General features: G+C 39.8%; 1 protein-coding gene across 3 annotated transcripts; it reads right to left on the bottom strand.

The window, feature by feature from the left end:
- Positions 1–1649: 1649 nt before the first annotated feature.
- Positions 1650–16803, bottom strand: FAM177A1 (family with sequence similarity 177 member A1). 3 transcript variants are annotated; one of them, XM_027670749.1, is made up of 5 exons: positions 16646–16803; positions 12547–12723; positions 5469–5535; positions 3740–3837; positions 1650–2890 (listed from the first exon to the last, which is right to left on the bottom strand). In XM_027670749.1, the coding sequence occupies exons 1-5, from the start codon at positions 16730–16732 to the stop codon at positions 2678–2680; spliced, it is 642 nt and encodes a 213-aa protein (XP_027526550.1). In that variant the 5' UTR covers positions 16733–16803; the 3' UTR covers positions 1650–2677. The 3 variants fall into 3 exon arrangements, with proteins under 3 accessions (XP_027526550.1, XP_027526557.1, XP_027526565.1); XM_027670756.1 differs by lacking the exon at positions 16646–16803 and adding an exon at positions 16257–16373; XM_027670764.1 differs by lacking the exon at positions 16646–16803 and adding an exon at positions 14101–14119.
- Positions 16804–18985: the final 2182 nt, after the last annotated feature.

Genomic DNA, 18985 nt, shown 5'->3' with positions numbered 1-18985 from the left:
TCTTGGTGTCTTCAGCCATTCCAAGCCTCCCACTGCATTCTGTATGGCTTCCTCTAATGACAGCACTGTTGACTACTCTGTTGTGAAAGCAGCCTTCAGTAGGAGAATAATAATTTAGGCCTTTTTCTTCTATATACATGTCCAGCTTTAAGTGTCTTAACAGAAAGGATAAATAAATCATTGAACTGACTGAATAGTTACCTGACTTTTAAGAGGTTTATTAACAGAAATAAAACTGCAGTAGCTTTAGGACTAGTTAAAACTAATCCAAACACCTGTATTGAGGCTTTCACCAACTTAACTTCCTGTGCAAGTATTTTATGTAATCTAACTTAATTGTACAGCTGAGCTGCAGCAGTAGTTGCAACTGTGAAACTCTTTAAGAGAGCTGTAGAAATGTTTCAACTTTCAGGTAGGATTACAATAGCTCCAGGCCAGAAGTGTTTGCAGTCCTGCATTATTTATTAGTTTGAGGTAGTGCTGAACACACAGAGTACTACATGGGACTCTTAAGGAAGGGGTGGGGGTAGAATGATATTTTGAATTCCGGTGCCTGAATATTCAACCAGGATGTGTGACTTAGTAAAGATGTAAACAGTGAACAGGCACCTGTGTACAGGCATAAAGTTTCAAAGACCACACAGTTGTAAAAGAAAAGCAATAATCAACTTCCAGTTCAAAAATTATATTAAATATAAAATAACCAATTAATGCATTTACAGAAAAATTAAACCAATATGAAAGTAACAACTTTCATACAGTTTGCAAAAAACTGAAGGAAGGATTAAGTTAAGGCACAGTGAGTAATAAGAGTATTTTATACAAAGAAGTTTAAACCCAAGGCAGTGAGAATATTTCTGATGCAACAAATACTAGGGAGAGAAGGTAAAAAAAACAACTGACATTAATTTCTTGGAAGAAAAGCAAAGCATCCTTCAGCTGTCAAGGTATTACTCAAGCAACATGAGGCTTTCTATCTTTGACAGTATAAGAACTCTCAACAAGCTGGTTTTCTTTGTATTCCCCAGGTGTTGAACCAAGCTCTCCCTTGCAGATGTTCAGGGCTAAGGAATGATTTTACATTGTGGTCAGCACCATCTATCTTAAAATTCAAAAAGAGGCAAAGTATCAGAATAGAGCTGATGATTGAATCCTCTTCCTCGCATTTTCTGTAGTGATGGAATGCTACAGATAGACAAGAGGAGGAGTTTGTGCTGCCCAGGACCCTAGTTCAGGCCGAGGGGTGTCTGATTATACATAACTCTGGAAACTAATAGCCAAGTTACCTGGCCTGTGGTGTTACATCAGGCTCCTTAGTTAGTTGGCAGTGAAAGCAAGGCCAGGGACATATGATGATACCCAACACAACATTTTACTGAAGACTGTTTTTAAAATTTTTTTAGAAATCTGAAGGACAGAAGTAATGTTTTACATGGTACCTATACCTAGTGCAGGTTCTCTGCTCCTTTACCCACAACAGTTCTCCATAGAAAATGCCTGGGGCACTGACATCTGGTTGTTGCAAACTAAACCGTTCACCTTTTACCAGCTACAGGTACAACAGTCATTTCAGTAAAATCGCCTTAATCAGTATTTGATTTGGAACTACCTGCACTTGGGAAAAAAATAAAAATTACTGTTGCTGCATGTGCCGTATCAGAACACACTGTGTTTATTTAAGAGAAGGAAAGAGTCACAAGTTTGTTTTGTGGTTTCTAGTTATTTAGTATTCTGTGCTAGAGGGGAGAAAAATACCTGCAATGGCATATCCCTTACTGGTAATTTAATATTAAACACATAGTTTGTTTAGGTCGCTCAAGTACATGCACTTGGGTAATCTATGTCTGAAAAAGTTTTCATAGTTCCAGACTGGTATCATACAGAGTGTCCAGTGCACTCAATGTAATTTAGCAAGACTAGTTTCTTTCCCAGGACCATTGAGAGCATGCATTCAAGCACGTGGGTCTCTTAATTCTTGGACTTATAGTGGGAATGTCTTACAATAGTTCTGTACTTTGCTACAGCATTGAATAGAGCAGCTGAGCACTATCAGCCTCCGAGAGTGCTGGTACTTGTTACTAAGTTCTTAAGGGTGTTTATAGCCCTCTGGAAAGTTTTTTTTTTTGATAAAAAAAGTCAGTGGACCCTTAAATCTAATTAACATTAAATCTAATAGTTTCTCTTATGTTAACAACAGAAAAAAATACATGCATACAGTAGCGACAATAAATAGGGGAAATCAGACTCTTATTACTGTGAGTTACAGGATATTAATTCCTATTAATCTATTCATAGAGAGCCGAGTTGCAAACAACGTGCAAATCAGAAACAGGTGTTTAGAAGTAGGAAACAGCACTGCCTCTGCAATCCACAGGTGTTAGAGACACAGCAATTCAAAGAAAAGACATTTTTACTTGCTTTACACAGAAATTAGCTCACACAATCAATTTTAGACCAAATGTTTGTAGTGCAATTTTCATTTTAACTGAAGTGCCAATTTGGCAGAATGCCTCAGCCTTTATTAGGCAGACAGAACTGACATCGCCTAGCTCTCTCCTGATCAATAAGAATGGTAGGAGTTGTATTTCACTGAACAAGTATAATCCTATTTTCCTGTTTATAGCCAGATTGTGACACCTGACAGTTCTTATTTCCTACATTATACAGAGCTTTACACTTAAGGAGGGACGGGAACTACATCTTGTTTATTTTTCCCAATGGACGGGCAATCTCCCTCATTTTCAAAGTTTACATTCACGAATGAAGAGCATGCTGTTGCTTCAGGCTGGTCCGTCTGGACAGGAGCTTCAGCTTGTGGCTTGTTCTGCTGTTCCTGATGCTGTCTTTCTGCTTCTTCTGACATCTTGTTTTCCTGTTCCTCCTCTTCCTCCTAGAGAGATAACCAGATTCATATGCTACTATTTACTATTTACCACTTATTTACATTAACTTGGAAGTCTTTGCATAAGAGCATACCAGTTCCTATTACAAGGCAAGGACATTAGTTCTCCTAGAAAACAGTCATTAGCTGATCATAAGATGAGGTATATTCCAGAACTTCCATCATGGAAAAAAAATCACCACAAGTAAAGGATTAAACCATGTTAAACAAACAAAATACCGAACCATTTTAAACAAACCAAAAAAAGACACATATCTAGATAAGCAGTTTTTAGTTAATGGCAATAGGGACAGGTCTACCTTCTCTAAAGTTTTTTTAGCTCTCAATAACAGCTATCAAAAAATAAGTAATAAAGCTTTAAATATGTTTTCCACCTCTTCCAAATGAAGATTACTAAGGGTTTGGGATTTTTTGCCTAAAACACTGGCTTCCTCTCAGTCATGTCCAGTTATGGTGGTAGCATTATGTTCAATTTACCCTTGACACTGTGTTGAACAAATTTTAGAGCCGGAAAGTATACTGCTAGCAGCCACCTCCTTATAGTGTTCAGCAAAACTGTCCATCCAACTTTCCCACGCTGTTGACTTGAAAATGCATTGTACAAGAGAAACAAACAGAGCAGTCGTCAGGACCCAGCCATCTAAGACTGATAAGCTGGAGAGAAAAGGCTGATGGATAAGTAAGCACTAACCATGCATCAAATGAAAACTGAAGGCAAGCTGAAATTGGGGGTCTAAAACTTCATTTAAATGCTAGAATACAAATATTATTTTTTAAAATACCAGGGAAGGCAAGTTGGGAGAAAAGGAGTGCAAGAACCCTATCTCATACACATACCTCTCTCTTCATTCTGTAATACTCATCAATTGCATATTGGTATTTTGGTGTGCTTATTCCCAGAACAGATGCAATCTTTTCCCCAAGGAAATCACATACTAAAAAGTAAAAAGAGATTTACATATGATTAGTATCTAGAAGAAAATTCTTAAGCACCATTTTATTTTTAAAAGTCTCACTATCTTTCCTGAATGGTTTTCCATAGTCCTACTTCACTGAAAAGATAAAACCAAAATCTGCAAGGCTAATCTACTTATAGGTAATTATTAGCTGAATATACTAAAAATTGTTCTTTAAGATAGAAAATGAATAAAAGGAGAAGAAAATGAAGTTCGGTGAAAATCTAGATGGTGGTAGTGTTTGTATTCTGCTAGTTTCAGCTTTGAATCTAAATTTATTTTGCTAAGAATCAGTTAAAGGATAAACCTTTAACTGAATTTTAACTGAAAATTAACGTTAGACAATACATGGATATCAGCTGTATTAGTTAATTCTAGTGGTACTAGAAACTAGATAGTTATTGATATGTGCATATGTCAAGTCAGTTTTAACAATGTTCTGTGTTGCATACTAATGGATTAATAAAATATTTAGGTTTCAGCTGTCTCAATTTTCAAGCTGTAGGCTACATGCAGCACTACTGTGCTAAAGCAGGTAGTGCACAGTCATAAGTATGGAACAGGGAGGGCTTGTGTCAGTCAGTCTCTTTACCATGGTGATGGCTACAGCACTGGTTCTTGAGTAAAGGCAAGCAAGAAGTCGAAAGTACTGCACTTCCAGTACTAAGGATGCAAATGAGTTAGTCATCTTCAGGGGAAAAAAAGTCAGAAGTTAGCAATTGACTGCTTCAATGAATATTCACAATAACTAATTTTATAGATATCCTGGCATCCCCATTTTTGTGCAAAAGACTAGTTCAAATTACAAATATAAGAGCCAAAACTGAAGTGGGAAGAAGAAAGTAGTAATTTTCAAATTCATAAAACACTTCTGAAAAAAGGAAAGCACCATCTACCTTTGCATATGAAGAACAGATGCGTCAAGGAATAGAATTACACTGTACATTAAAGTGTTTCTCAAAATAAGGATAGGTTAATTAATAAAAACGGACTGCCAATAGTTTTTAGAAATATTCAAAACTAGGTGTACAATGACAGAAACTCCGTAATATTTGTCAAAAAAAACCAATAAAGGTACTTTACACCTTAGAAAGAACACAGACAAGGATAAGCATTTTTAAAACTGAGCAAAATTTTACAAGGTCTACGAGTCAAATAAATTTCTAAGCAAAATTTAAGACCCTTGACAATAGTCTTGTTTATTTTGTAACCTCAGATGTTCATAATTTCTAGTTGTCTTTTTCAGAAAAACTGTCAGTTGAATTATTCCAGACAGCATTCTTTCCAGATAACATCACACAAAATGGTTCCATACAAAACCTAATAGAAAGTTGCCAACACCAACATATCTTCATTTGAAGAAAAAGGGGAAAAGTTTTGATCAAAAGGGTATTTTCTGTTTGTTCTTCCATGCAGGAGTTGGTGATTGAAAGTAAAAAATTTTTTAAAAAGTGCCTGAGGTAAGAGAGTACGTCTCCACAGATTAAATAGAGTTGATTTACACTTCTGAAAAAACAGCAAGTAGAGCCCAAAGACGACTTACAGTATGTCATGGTAACTCTCTGACTTTCAATATTCCAGTACTGGTTTACCAGTAAATAAAGCAATACCTGATAGAGTTGATGTTGCAACTCGCAGCATGTGAAACCACAAGTAGGGTCCCCACGTGAGCGTTGTCTGTAGGAACAAGAGTAGTATGAAGATGTACAGCTGTATGTTCATGGCACAAAATAACACATGCAAAACAGCTTGAGAGGAAAGATTTGCAGTGTTTCCTGTTTGCCAGCTGCCACAATAGTTTTGCTTTAAAATAACTCTAGACCAGACAGATAAAGCAAAGTATCACCATAAGATCTGAATATAACCATGGTTTACCTCTGGGAAAATTTGTTTCTGTGGTTTTTGCTTCCCACTCCCAGACTTGCGAAATGACAAGCATCCAAGTCAATCCCTATAACTATAAAGAGCTTTCCGTAATGTTCTGAATTCCATCAGGCCAAGAAGTGAGGTGAGGTAGCCAAGTAGTCCCTCATTACAACGATGAGTGAACTGCAAAAGACTCTTTAAAACCAAACCAAACCTTCAAACCTGTGAGCAAGAGGCAGCTTCCAAACTTTACAACCAGATATGAATTAGCCCTTGAAATTGCACCTCAAAAATAACACCAAGAGCCGTGAGGAAGGGAGAGTTACTGCAGCTCTGAGGGAGAGATGGACAGGCTGACAAGCAAAGCACCTGGGGTGATGTGAACAAGGAGGAACACAAAGTGAATAAAATAGGGCTCAAGTGGGGTCACCTCAAGAATTTGCATGTACATGAGGAAGTGTCTCTGCAGTGCCTGAACACTAAGACACACAACATGGGACATAAACATAAGAAATTAGAGGTCTGTATGCAGCTGCAGGGGTAGGATCTTGTTGGGACCCCAGAGTTGCAGTGAATGGACTGGAGGGCTGCACTGGAGGAATACAGACTCTTTAGGAAGGGCAGGCCAGGAAGACAAAGAGGAGGAATTGCCCTTTGCATGACTATGGTATATTCACAGTCACATAGAAAATACTGCAGCCTCCAGACAAACTGATATATTTACACATAGTAACTTAAAGGAAGTTTAGCAATTAAATTTAATTAATTATAAAATAATGGGCATACTCAGGCTATGCTTTTCACTAAAGAAAGAGGCTGTATCTCTTAAAAAAAAATAAAACAACAAGCCATGTAATAAAAAGGAAAAGAGGAAAAGCAGATTCCAAGTTAACGGCAAAAAAACTGTAGGCTTTCACTTTTGCGAAAAGGCAAACTCAAATTTCATATTGAACTAAAACATATTTATAGTTAACAGGATGTTGTATTCAGGCAAACTCTTTTTTATGTATGTATCCCCCAGAAAAGATCTCTGTAGAAGTACTTTTCTTGTGGAAAGTAGCAATTAAAGTGTCAGCTTTTATTAAATAAAACACATTAGCTCTACTCAGTTACATAAATATTTATAACGTGTTGCTAAGAACTCTTTGATAATAACTTTTTTCTGTAATATTATTTAATAGATATCTCTACAGGACAACCAATATTATTGTAAATAATACAGCTAGAGAGACTAGTTGGTATAGCCTCAGTATGCATGTACACAAGCTAGACTTCTGTGCTTTCAAAGCACAGTCACTACAAATCAGTGCAGCAATAAATTGTCTTTCAAGCCAGAAACTCAAGTTGGCAAGCTGAAAAAAAGCCAGATGCTATATCTTTTTGGCAGTGGGTATGGAAAATGTCCTGCCAAGGTAAAAGTGTAAGCAAAACCAGCTGCTATCCTGCTTGCACAAAAGCACCTCCAGCTTGTTGATTATGTGCTCAGTTGGCAGACAAGCTAACAAGGAGTTTGTTCAGTTGAAGAAGTCAAAAAAAGTGCTGGAAAAGCTTATTGCCACAGGTGCAAATAATGGCATTGACAGGGCTCTGTACAATCCTTCATGACGAGGTGACAGGGTTAAAAAGCATTCACACAGTGTGCAGGACAAACACAGGCCTGCTGTGCCCTGTAAGAAAGAAGCTACAAGAACCCCGTTAACATTTAAGAGTGAAAAGACAGGCTGAACTTCAATGTGACAGAAGTAATTCGGACCCAGAACATTCTAACAAGTTTGTGGAGACACAAACGTAGGGAACATCTGAGGCTCGGCAGACACAGAGGTTCTGTCTATTTCTACTCTTCCCCCACCACAGTTAAAAATCAGTTTGGTACATCAGAAGCATTTCTAAGTTCAGCTTCATGGGAATCTCTGCTTTCTGACAAAGCCCAACCAGACACTTCTTCACCCCTGCCAAGCGAGGCTTTGCCAGTCTCTTCAATTTAAAAAGAAACATTCTTTCCAGGGTCTCAAAAGACAATATAAAACCATGAGAGAAGCTACTTTACACAAATTCAAAAGGAGAAAGGAGATGGCTTGGAGAGTAAACCACCAGGAACAGCCAGGAACAAGGGAATGCATTCAAGCAATCATCTTTTTCCACCCATCCCCCACTTACTTCCTCAGGGTAAATTTGGGTGGCTTCCCAGAGCACCTCGAAGATGGAAACAGAACTGGCAAAGAACTGGTACTGGAGAAACCAGAACCATTCGAGTGATATGAACTGGGCTGTTAAGCAATGGCTCAGTACAAACTAATGCTAGTCTGTGAAGTAGCTTTAATGCACTGAGCTGAAAACTGGAAAACCATACCCAAGTCAGGTCCTACAGACCTGTAGAACCATATACTCAGATACATCAACCTCCTCTGGCCAGCCAGAGAAGCCTTCCTGTTCAGTCTTTAATCAACTCACGGACACAGTAATACTGTATTTCTTGAATGGAAACAAGGGGCAGCAGTATGAAACACAGTACACTAGTTTATTGTAAGGGAACAGTATTTCTCCTGCCATCAGTCTCTTAAGTATATGTTTCTACAATGCTTAATTATATTATGCAGCTATCCTGACTTTATTTTGTCGTTTACAATGGAAAACACAATGGTTATGACAACTGATTTTTAAATTACAAAAAATCTTAATGTACAATTTTAATTTAAATAGGAATTAACATAATGGATTCAACCACTGATAAAACCAAGGGGCCTCTGGTTCAACAACAGAACATGATTTTGTTTCCTAGTAATGGGGCTGCCGAAGGGAGCACACATGCTCCCTTGAACTTCCGACTGCACCATGTTTCTAAACAATCCACATCTGTGTCTATTTTTGGCAGATTTCAGTTCTTACTAACACTTGCACTTTCCAAAGTACGTAGCGTTACTTTTTGTCAGAGAAAATGGCAAAATGGGAAAAATAATAATTTCCTGATTTAAGAAAAAACAAATCTTGTATATAATAGTTAATATACGCCACCAAATAGATGCTTTTCCATTGTTTACTGTGCCAAGATAGGTTTGAAATTAGTTTAATAATTGACTGTTCATTGCTATAATAGGTCCTTCAGTAAATGTATCATATAAAACTGTGGCATCTAAGACAAGCCAGTGAAAACAAGATCAGAAAAACACACATCATCCTCAATCAAGAGCTTCTACCATATCATGAGTAGTTATTACTTATTTTTCTCCTTCATCCCAAATTCTTGAAAGAAAAAGAGAGTTCAATGGTTCTCAAGAGAGGATTTTTTGCTATTTAAAGTTAAGGGCCTTTTAACTACAGGATATCAAAATAACCTTCCTGCAAGGATGTGTTTCAATCTTTCTGAGCACTGAAGGTTAAAAAAATTAAATCTCTTCTGGAGTTCTGTTGGTCTGTTTCTCAGGATGAATTCTAGGGTTATCACACCAACAGTTATATTGCTTACAGTTCCTCTGCAAAGACACTCCACCTTCTGCCTCCTCATGTAATAGGTGAATGCAACAAAGAGTTTATACCAAGTGTCCCTCCAGGGATAAACGAAAGGATTATCTTCTAGAACAGGTTAGGGAAATTTAATCAATACAGAATAAAGTTTTGGTAGACAAAAGCAAAAGGAAATTAACATATAAAGTGCAAACATCTAAATTTTAGGATAGAAGACTCAAAACATTTATGCTATAAAAGCATTTCAATTTCAATTTGAGAACATTCAGATAATACTGAAAGCTATTATCTAAAAAATAAGAATACTCTGTGCTCTGGATTCAAAAAACCAAAAAACTACAGAATGGACACTCCACTCAACAATACTAATGAACTGAGTGCTGACCTACAGAAAGTACCAGAAGCTGTTTCAAAGCAAAATTTAAAATCCAGTTCTTTTTGAGAATTTGTTTTTTTTCTGAGTGGTAGCAGTCCACCACACCAAGTGCTTGGTTATCATATTACCAGGATATATACATACTACTTTGCTTAGCAAGAAAGACATTGTCATTGCCTGCTTAGCTCTAAACACAATCAAAACAAGGTATATACTGAAGACATTTCTTTACAACACAGCAAAATATTTGTTTCCCTTAAACTCATTCAAAAGCTGCCAGGAAGCCAATACCAGCTGAGCTTTGAAATTTCATGATGCAAAGTTTCTATTCAAAGCATTAAATGTGCTTTTTCTAAAAATAAACTGGACCAGAAACAGCTATTACTTGCAACATACTTTTTTGTGTCCCAACTGAGATAAGTTTTAGACATGCTGGTCTCAGCAAACAGACTATTTAATTGCTTTTATAGAAATCCTACATTAAAAACATTTTTAAAGCAGCTGTTGGCTAAAACATCAAAGCTCAGCTTGGACTAACATTTCTTCAATTGTCTGGCTCAGCTGGGATACACGAAGCATGCAGCAGATAAAGTAAACCTCACTTAATGGCAACTCCTGCTCTAATCAAGTTCATTCTGTCAAGGTAAAAAGCAATACATAATAAGGCAAACTGTGCTCCACAATAAACTATTCTGGTTTGGGGGGTCCTTTTATTAAAAAGTGTAATAAAAATTAAGGATTTAATAAACTATAAAAGGAGAATAGAGCAATCTTAACTCCGCCATACAATATACTTTTTGGTATTCAGAAAAAAAAATCAGTATTAGGAAAGTAGGGGAACAATCACGCAGCATTCCTGGCTGTTGTGCACACTTCAGGGCTCTTTAGTTAAGTGTCCATTTGCACAGCAGCATGCATGTCTCTGCCCTCACAACATGTACACCAAGGCTCGCAAGCCTTTGATCGCTGCACCACAGCAGAACTCTTCTACTCCGAGGAAACGGCACCAAAAAATTATACACATCTGGTCCCCTGCTCATTATAACTGGGGAAAATATCTCTTAGACATCCATGACCTGCATAGCGGGGAAGAGATCTGACTCAGAAGATACCTGAACATTACCATAATATGCAGTAAATTTCACAGTTCTTTAATTTCTTTGAGAAGACCCTTAAGGAGGAAAAAAACCCCAGCATGCAGCAAAGCAGCTTAACATCTTACTCGTTGTTTGTGACTATAAGACATTTCTTTTCAGACTATAAGCTTCACATGTTTTATACTGATGATATCCCATCTGCTCTCAGGCTAATATTACCTTTTGTTGTATACAAGAACTGCCTAGCAAGAACAAGAATGCTGCCATCAATCCATACAAGATGCAATGCAACAGCTCACCTGCGAATCACTAGAAACCCCAATCCCAGCTAAATTCCCATAGTCTCACTGCAGCTTAGTCCTCAACCCGCCTTCTTTTTTCTTCAAGATAAATTCATTTTACAGAGGGGAAAAGAGGTATTTATTGACAGTCCTCCCCAAAACAAACCTCTTATGGTTCACCACTTCTTCAGAAGAGCATGAGCAGAAAATCAAATGCTTCACTTCAGTCCCTTCAACAAAGCCAAGCTCTCCCAGGAGGGATGTACATATAAATAAATACAGGGCCTACTAGTGTAAATAGAAATCCTCAACCACAACATTTCTTAATTATGGATTGCCAAACGATAGTGCAGAAGTCCTTTCAACAACAATGTCAGGTAGAAAGCAGTGCACTGGTTTTTGTGCGTGCAAGGACTCTTCTTTCAAGTGCGGGAACAAACAGCTCTACACCAGCATCTGCCTCCAGCGTGCAACCAGGCAAGACTAGCTGCTGCACAAAGCCATGACTCCTGGATGTCTGACCACACTCCAGCACATCAGGAAGGACTCAATTTTAGAGTCTCCAGCTCAGTACAGGTATCCAAGCCCAGAGAGGGCCAGGAAGGGAGCCCTGTCAGCAGGAAGGGAATCGGACTGCAGACCCAATTTACTGGGGTAAGAATTGTTGTAGGAGGGTAAAGAGGCAGTTGGGACACCACTTTCTGGGGCTGTCATGAAAGAAACATGAGACTGGTCACATGGAGAGATGACGAGAAGGATGTGGATCTTCTCTGGGACTGACTGCTAGAGGGTGGGGAGCTGCTGCTGCCAGTGTTAGCACATAGAGCTGTGAGCTCTGCAATCACACTATCACCACAAAATAGTTTATTAGACAGGCCAACAGAATAAAACAGATTATATGTTTTATTTTATCTCTAAGTATACATCCAGAATCATTGAGAAAAAAGGAAAATGTATTTTAACAGCTACAATACACACTATGGCAACAGCTTTAATTGTTGAGACTCCACTTGAATCTGGACCAACAAAGGAAACTCCATTCACAAGTCGAGCAACATCTCAACATCTTACATGACAGGTGAACATTACATACATGGACTAGGCAGGTCCTTTAGAACCTGTTTTTTAAACATCATGAATTACACCAGTTTTCCTTTATTTCTGCAAGTCATCTGTTTCTTTCCCTTCTATGCTCTTTTAATTATATCAAATTGCTGGTATGGTAAGTCTAAATTACAGGTTTAACTCTCCACTGTCAACAAACACAAGCAAACAAATGTCCCCCCTGCATTTTTTTTTTTTTAAAACAAATCAAGGAGATACCAAGCAAATACTATTAGAGATGGAAATGCTGGAAAGGACAAACTGGAACAGTGAAGAAATTAACCCACTTGTAATTAATAGGGCTATTTTAGTGGAGGAGAACTCTAGGACAAAACTCCCCAAGAATACTTCTCACAGGTTTCCGAGTTCCTAAAGCCAAACATATCAATGGAATCCTTAATACTGAAAACTAAATCAGATTTGTGACATAAAAAATGAAGTACAAAATGTTGATAGTTACCCGGTAAACCAGAAGTAGCAATGTATCAAGCAAAATACTTACAGGATCTACAGGCGGCAACAGGTCTTTTTTCTCTTGTTCATCTTCCTCTTCATCTGTGCTATATTCTTCCATTGTTTCTCCACTTGCAAAATGAATAACTCTCCTTGGAATTTTCTTCTTCTTTCCTATGACACCCAGCTCCACATTCTCAAAGCCACCATCTCCCTTTGCAAGTTGCTATAAAGAAAAAAAAATCATTATCTAAGTAGATGTTTCTGGAACTGGAAATTTTCCCTTTAAAAAATGTGATATTTAAAATATTTTAGATTAATTAGCATATGCAGTGAACATTTGAAAGAGCTTGGCTGTAGGTAAAAAGACTCACACAATTTTGTGGGCAGATATGTAAAAACTGATCTCTTCTCTAAAAGTAACAAAAAGGTACGTGCCTTTACTTCAGCATGAAAGCTGGTATTAAAAACATCTATTCCAAAAAAGCACGGCATTATATAGGAGTTTCGGGGGGGGGGCGTATTTCTTTAAATAATTCAGTAAGCATGTAAGTTTTAATATTGAAAAGTATTGTTGGTTTTGAAATTAATATCTAATGAAATTAATAAAATAGTTCATAGGCTGCAGCCACCTTTGTGAGCTCAGGCAGACACCTCTAGCACAAAAGAGAACTGAATAACTAAGCAGCCAGGCTTGGGCTTTAAAAAGATGCATCAAGGAATCTACCCCTGTGGGCTTTCATCATCAACCACAATTAGTACAAGGGACCATGCTAAAAGGACAACACTCAGTTCTGTGGCTAAGGACATATAAAATGAGATGTACAATATCTGTTTTTCCAGTTGCTGAATACTACTGTGCAGTCTTCAGGTCACAAGCATTAAAAATATATACCTCTAGTTCAAAGGCCAATCAAGAACTCTTTAGGCTAGTAACTCCTACAGCAAGAGAATTTTAGTATTTAGTAGGTTTTGTATTGTAGCTATCAAAACAGAGCCTTTGTCTTGGTCGAGTTTTTAGATACTACTGTATCAAATGCACAAAATTGTTCTGAAAACACTGCCATGTAGAGAAGGCCACAGAGGTTAGGAAATGCCAGCCACATGTTTTTAATGTACCATGAAGGTTTTTAAAAATGCATGAGCTCGTATAATTTGACACTGTATCGTAAGGAATTACGTAAGTACACACAGAATCCAGGTTACATAAAATGGGTATATTCCAAATTCTGACTTCTTCTCTATGCAAAACTTAATGATCTACACAAAGCATAAATCAAAATTATAAATAAAAAAATATATTTTATCACACAGTTGTGAAACATCCCTTAATCACTGCAAGTGCAGCATCACCACTCCCATCTCTCATGCTAGACTACTACATAAAACAGCTTTGCAATGCAAACAGGCTTGGTTAGCTAGGAAAGACAGTGGGCATGGGAGAGAGAGGCAGGAGGGGGCCGCAGGCAGCCAAATGGCTTTCTTCATTCTAAGCACAGATTTTTCTCATGCCCATAGAGAAGAGGGAGGGAAAGATCACGTGCAGAGCTCTACAGCGTGGACGAGAACCACGCCAATTCATCATCTCTCCAAGCCCTCATACCATGGCTCCTCAAAACTGCAAGTCATCTCAGCTTCCCCCAGCATTTCTTTAGCTACAGTGGCACATTTCAGGCATTTTCCTGGAGGAGCAGAGCAGAATTCAGCAGCAAGTTTTCACTGGGGTAATTCAGCTGAAACAGCATGGTATTTTCATGCAGATTCAGATTTTCATATAGAAAGATAAAACTATCTGGAGCTCAGTGCACTCTGCTGTCTATCAGTCTTAGGAACAGAGAAAAGCTACACAAATATGAATGCTGAAAACAGTGAAGCAACCTAAGCATAAGGAGCACTCTGTGCTGCCACTATAAAGGTGGGTACCACTTACTGTGACTCAGTTCTGTATTTTTTGGTGCAAAAAGCAGCACAGAACCAGCTTTTTATGAACATTCCATGCTCCTTTATTGGCATCATACAATGACGCAGTTTTTCATGTTTAGCCACAGTACTGCAGAGCACTATTTTTTGCTAACACAACATCATGTGTTTAATAACAGCGAGCAACATGAGCCCCTCCTTAGAGCTCTTCTAAAGGCACAGTCTCTTCATCCGATTTTGGCTTGTTTAATGCAAATACTTCAAATATTTTAACTTAGAAAAAAATAATGGTTCGTGTTTCAAGTTTAAAAAGAAGCTCTTAATTCCCCGCACACCCATCCCACACTTCACTTACACTACCCACAATAAGCAGCTCTGCGTAGCTGGTACTGCTACAACATTTCAGACAAATGCAGTAGTTCAAGACAATAAGGATACATCAAGGAACAATGAATCTGGTTCCAATTCACAAATTATTAAATAAACTAATATATATCAGCTGTTGCTTTGGTTGTTACCTAGTCAACAAACGTGTGTAGGTTTTAGTTATCACTGCAGCATTTATCCTTTTCATTTTTACCTGCACAATGTCAATAAAAGCCAACTCTCCCAGCTACAAGCAGAAAGTTCAGCATCAGTGAATTTATTTATCTTTCCAAAACTGTGGCAATGCAGATCTATTCTAGAGCTGTGAGCTAAACTCCCTTTATAGCTCAAATGTTACAGTATTTCCTGTTTGAGAATTTATACTTTTGATCTTCCTTCACGATTTGATCTTTTCCAATTCAGGAAGTTTTTACAAACATCATTCTTTAAGTACATGGCTTTAGTCAAGTTTGTGACCTCATTTTTTTTTCCACTGGCCTGTCCTTCTCCAACACATTATATGGTCTTGAAAGACTCAGCATTTGTCTTAACCCCACATCAAAGAAGTATCTACTTTGGCATCTATTCCAGTAACTGTTTGACATGAAGGCCGGTCACTCTTCTGCTTTCACCACGCTAGCCGACATTCTTAAGGTCCTTGGTAAACACTATAAAGCAACTTCCTCTTTCTTTTAAATGTCCTCTTGGAATTTTTCTTGGCTTTATGACACACATGAAAACCTTGCCTGTCAGGAAGTCAGCATCTGAAACTGCTGCTCCTTGTTTACCCTCTTTACACCCACCCTCTTATCTCACCCTTTGTCCAGAAATGGAGAGAGAGCAGGGCATCTTTTGACAGTGTAGGTACAATAACCAGCACAATACAATTCCAGTCTACATCTAAAATGTCAAAATAAATAAACTACAGTTAAGGATAAGGTGTGCCTGGACACTTGCAGGTAAGCTAGGAGAGCTCACACAACTAATGTGATGCAATAATATAAAGTGTGTGATGTCCGCTCTTGCGCAGAAAGATGAGTCAATTTGCACATATCTACTGGTCTGATACTGCTAATCCCTAGAAGGTTAGTATTAGTTAATGAAAAGTATTTCTACCATGCTATCTTGGCTACTTTACTGATTTAATTTGTGTTAATTTTTCTGGCTAGGGTTTTGGGGAGAGTTTGTTTAGGTTTGAGTGAGGGTGTTTTTTTCTGCTTGCCTGGCTTTCCACCCTTGTGTTTCAAATTAAACAGCATGAGTCTTTCTCAAACAGAAGACAACAAAGTACAGAGTCAGAGGACGACTGTAAGAAAAGACACCCTCGGAATAAACAAGCCTTGGAAAAGCACCATAACCAGTGAAGCGGCAGCGCCTGTAACACCCAGGGCGAAGCCGCGGCAGCGCAGGGGCAGGCGCGGCAGGACAGGCGAGCTCCGGGCTGCGGTGTAATTAACAGCTGCTGTCCCTCACCATCTCCCACGCCTTTGCCAACTTCACAGCGCGGGGGGAAGTGGAAACCTGTCTCGCTTTAATATTCATCAGGCTCATTTGTCAGAGGCATTGTCCCCGGAGAACAGGAGACACCGGAGACACGCGAGCCCGCCGTGCTGGCTGTAATTACAGCGCGCTGGACGGGAGCACAGACCGGCCGACAACACATCGACCTCTTCTCCCGCGGCCGGGCCCCCGCGCCCCGGCGACGAACAGGGGACTTTCCCCGCCCCGCACACCCGCGGGGTCAGGCCGCAGCCGCCACCCACCCCCGGCCGGACCCACCGTGGCCTCGTCCCGCTGCGGAAGCGGCAGCGCCCGGGCCCCGCTGCTCGCCCGGAGGGGCCGGGCCCCGCCGCCCCGCTCACCTGCTCGGGCTCCATGGCGCCGATGGCGGGCGCGGGGCCGGCGGCGGGCGCGCAGTAGAGGGTGATGGCGGACAGCCCCTGCTCCATCCTCCCGCCCGCCGCGGCGCCGGGGGAGGGCGGCAGCGGGCCCGCCGCGGCCCGGGTAGGCGAGAGCGGCCGGGCGGTGCCGCCCGTCACACCGCCCGCCGGGGCGGCGCTTGAGGCCTGCCGCGCCGCCGCCCGCGCCTCGCTGAGACTGGCGGCGCACGGGAGCCGGGATCCACCTGGGAGAGACTGAGGGCACCCCTGGCCTTTCTCTCCTCGCGCCAGCCGGGCATCCACCGGAGCCAGGGGGAATCGGGGGAGAGGCCGCAGGCAGCCGGGCTGCCAGGCACAGCCGTACCTCCACCCAGGAGGAAGCATACCTGCTCTGAGGGAAAACCCTAGATTTTTCCCAAAATATTGTAAAAACGTGCAAAATAACAGAAGAATAGTTTAACAAGTACATGAAGTTCCTTGACAGGATTTAGGGATCCTCCTCTCCCAGGGCCACCCTTGCTCAGCCTTCCAGTGTTTGCTCAGGCAACTCAGCACTTTGTAAAGGACCAACCCCTGAATAAGAAAGAAATGCAAACCAAGGGTGCACTGGCTCCTGAGCTTCTTTTGGGTGGGAAAATAACACGCAGTCCCAGCAGGCAGGGAAAAGTGTTTGCCACGTAATAGGTTTGCTCAGCTGCTCCAGCAGAGGTAGGAGCCCTTCTCCTCCTAGCCTGCGCCGAGGCCTCTGTGCTGCAGGTGATGGCCCAGCCTGAACAGAGAACCAGGGCTGACCCCGGCAAAAAGTACATTAGCCAATGCCAGCTACTAGTGAAAACAGCTGGAGGTGGAAGCATTTGAAGCATCCTTTTCATGGGACTAAGGAGGAAGTAGTTTTAATTTTTTAAGTTGGAACCAATGGCTGTAAAATGCACTTACATGGCAAGAGCCATCCTTCAATCCTGCATCATTAAGAATAGCTTCCAAAAATTAGTGTATAGTACATATGGGCTCTTAGACACTTTCTTAGTCATATTAAAGCATTAATTACATCCTGTAACAAATTAAAAGCCCAAGTAAAGCACAGATGTATCACACAATTATACTAACATAAGGCAGAAGATGTTGCTTTGTAAAAAGGGCTGACAACACAGAATGTATTATATTGAATATATGATTACAGAAACACATGAATTAAAGGCTAGAATATTATTTTAGACACTACTGGGCTGAATACCTGCTTTAGGTATTAAAAATCTGTATTACCTAAAGTTGCAAAGAAACAAATTAATGTTAGGATGCATTAATACCTCTACATTCTATTTAGTAAGGACTGGTTGAAATAGGGTAACAGCTTCTAAAGAACAGCTTTAAGTCCTCAACCAAACAACTTGCTTTCCTTTGCCTCTATTGTGATTATAGCAGCTGTAAAGTAGTACTCAATCTTTAACCTCCCAGAACAGCTGGCATTTGCAACTGAGAATTTTAATAAACTTAGCACATGACAATATTGAAAATCCTATGGAAAAGTAAAGACTGTTCACAAATAAACCTTATAGCTATTTGTGTATGCTAATAGTTAATTGTCCAGCTCCAATCACACAGCTATCTATTGACCATCATAACTGTTTTCTCTTAGTAGACTGCTCAGCAGCAGACTGAGCTCAAACAGCTCAGAAAAAAGCTTGTCTGACAGCAGCAACAGCTTTCAGCAAGATACACACAGGAAGACAGACCTCAGTCATCTAAGTATTTCCAGCAAATTTTGCTTGCCTCTAGCTCTTCAGGGTTCTTGTATGCCAGAGAAAACTTTTCTGTAGACGTTTCTGAGATCCTGTGGAGGATGAGTACAAAAACCCTAATGGAAGAAAATGGTGCTAGGGGAGTTATTACACACTTGCCAACAGTCTTTTATTTGCATCAAGCCTTGAGAGGCCATGTAAGTCACCAATTCAGAATACCAAACTGAGAGAACATATAAAACATTCTGTTCTCCTGCAACAACTTTAGCATTTTCTTCCACACATTGTGCTCTGCAGGATCCATAAACATAAAAATTATATCCCAGTCTCTAAAATTGTTCTCTTACAAAGCTAGGAGAGAATTTTGTAAGTGCTGCTCTACAGTTGAACTCTCCTTCTTGGTGCCTCCAACATACATGATTTTTTTTTTTTCAGACTTCAGATCCTCAGGCAACTTTTCTAAGCAGGCTCCAAAGTATTTTCTACCTGGCTTGCTAAGGTAAGAAAATATACACTTTGTTCATTTAAACATGTATCTTATACTTTAAAGGAAATGCATTCTGAACTTGCCCTTGGCCTCTGC

Source organism: Neopelma chrysocephalum, unplaced genomic scaffold (genome assembly GCF_003984885.1).
Source record: "Neopelma chrysocephalum unplaced genomic scaffold, ASM398488v2 Primary Assembly neopelma1_24, whole genome shotgun sequence".
Classification (NCBI taxonomy): Eukaryota; Metazoa; Chordata; class Aves; order Passeriformes; family Pipridae; genus Neopelma; species Neopelma chrysocephalum.
The sequence above is the reverse complement of the archived record's forward strand: the minus strand, read 5'-3'. Positions and strand labels throughout refer to the sequence as shown.

Coding starts and splice junctions, on each gene's coding strand:
- FAM177A1 (XM_027670749.1), bottom strand. CDS start 16,732: ATGGAGCAGGGGCTGTCCGCCATCACCCTCTACTGCGCGCCCGCCGCC. Junction 3,838..5,468: donor TGCAACATCAACTCTATCAG/GTATTGCTTTAT, acceptor TTTACTTTTTAG/TATGTGATTTCCTTGGGGAA. Junction 2,891..3,739: donor ATTACAGAATGAAGAGAGAG/GTATGTGTATGA, acceptor TTATCTCTCTAG/GAGGAAGAGGAGGAACAGGA.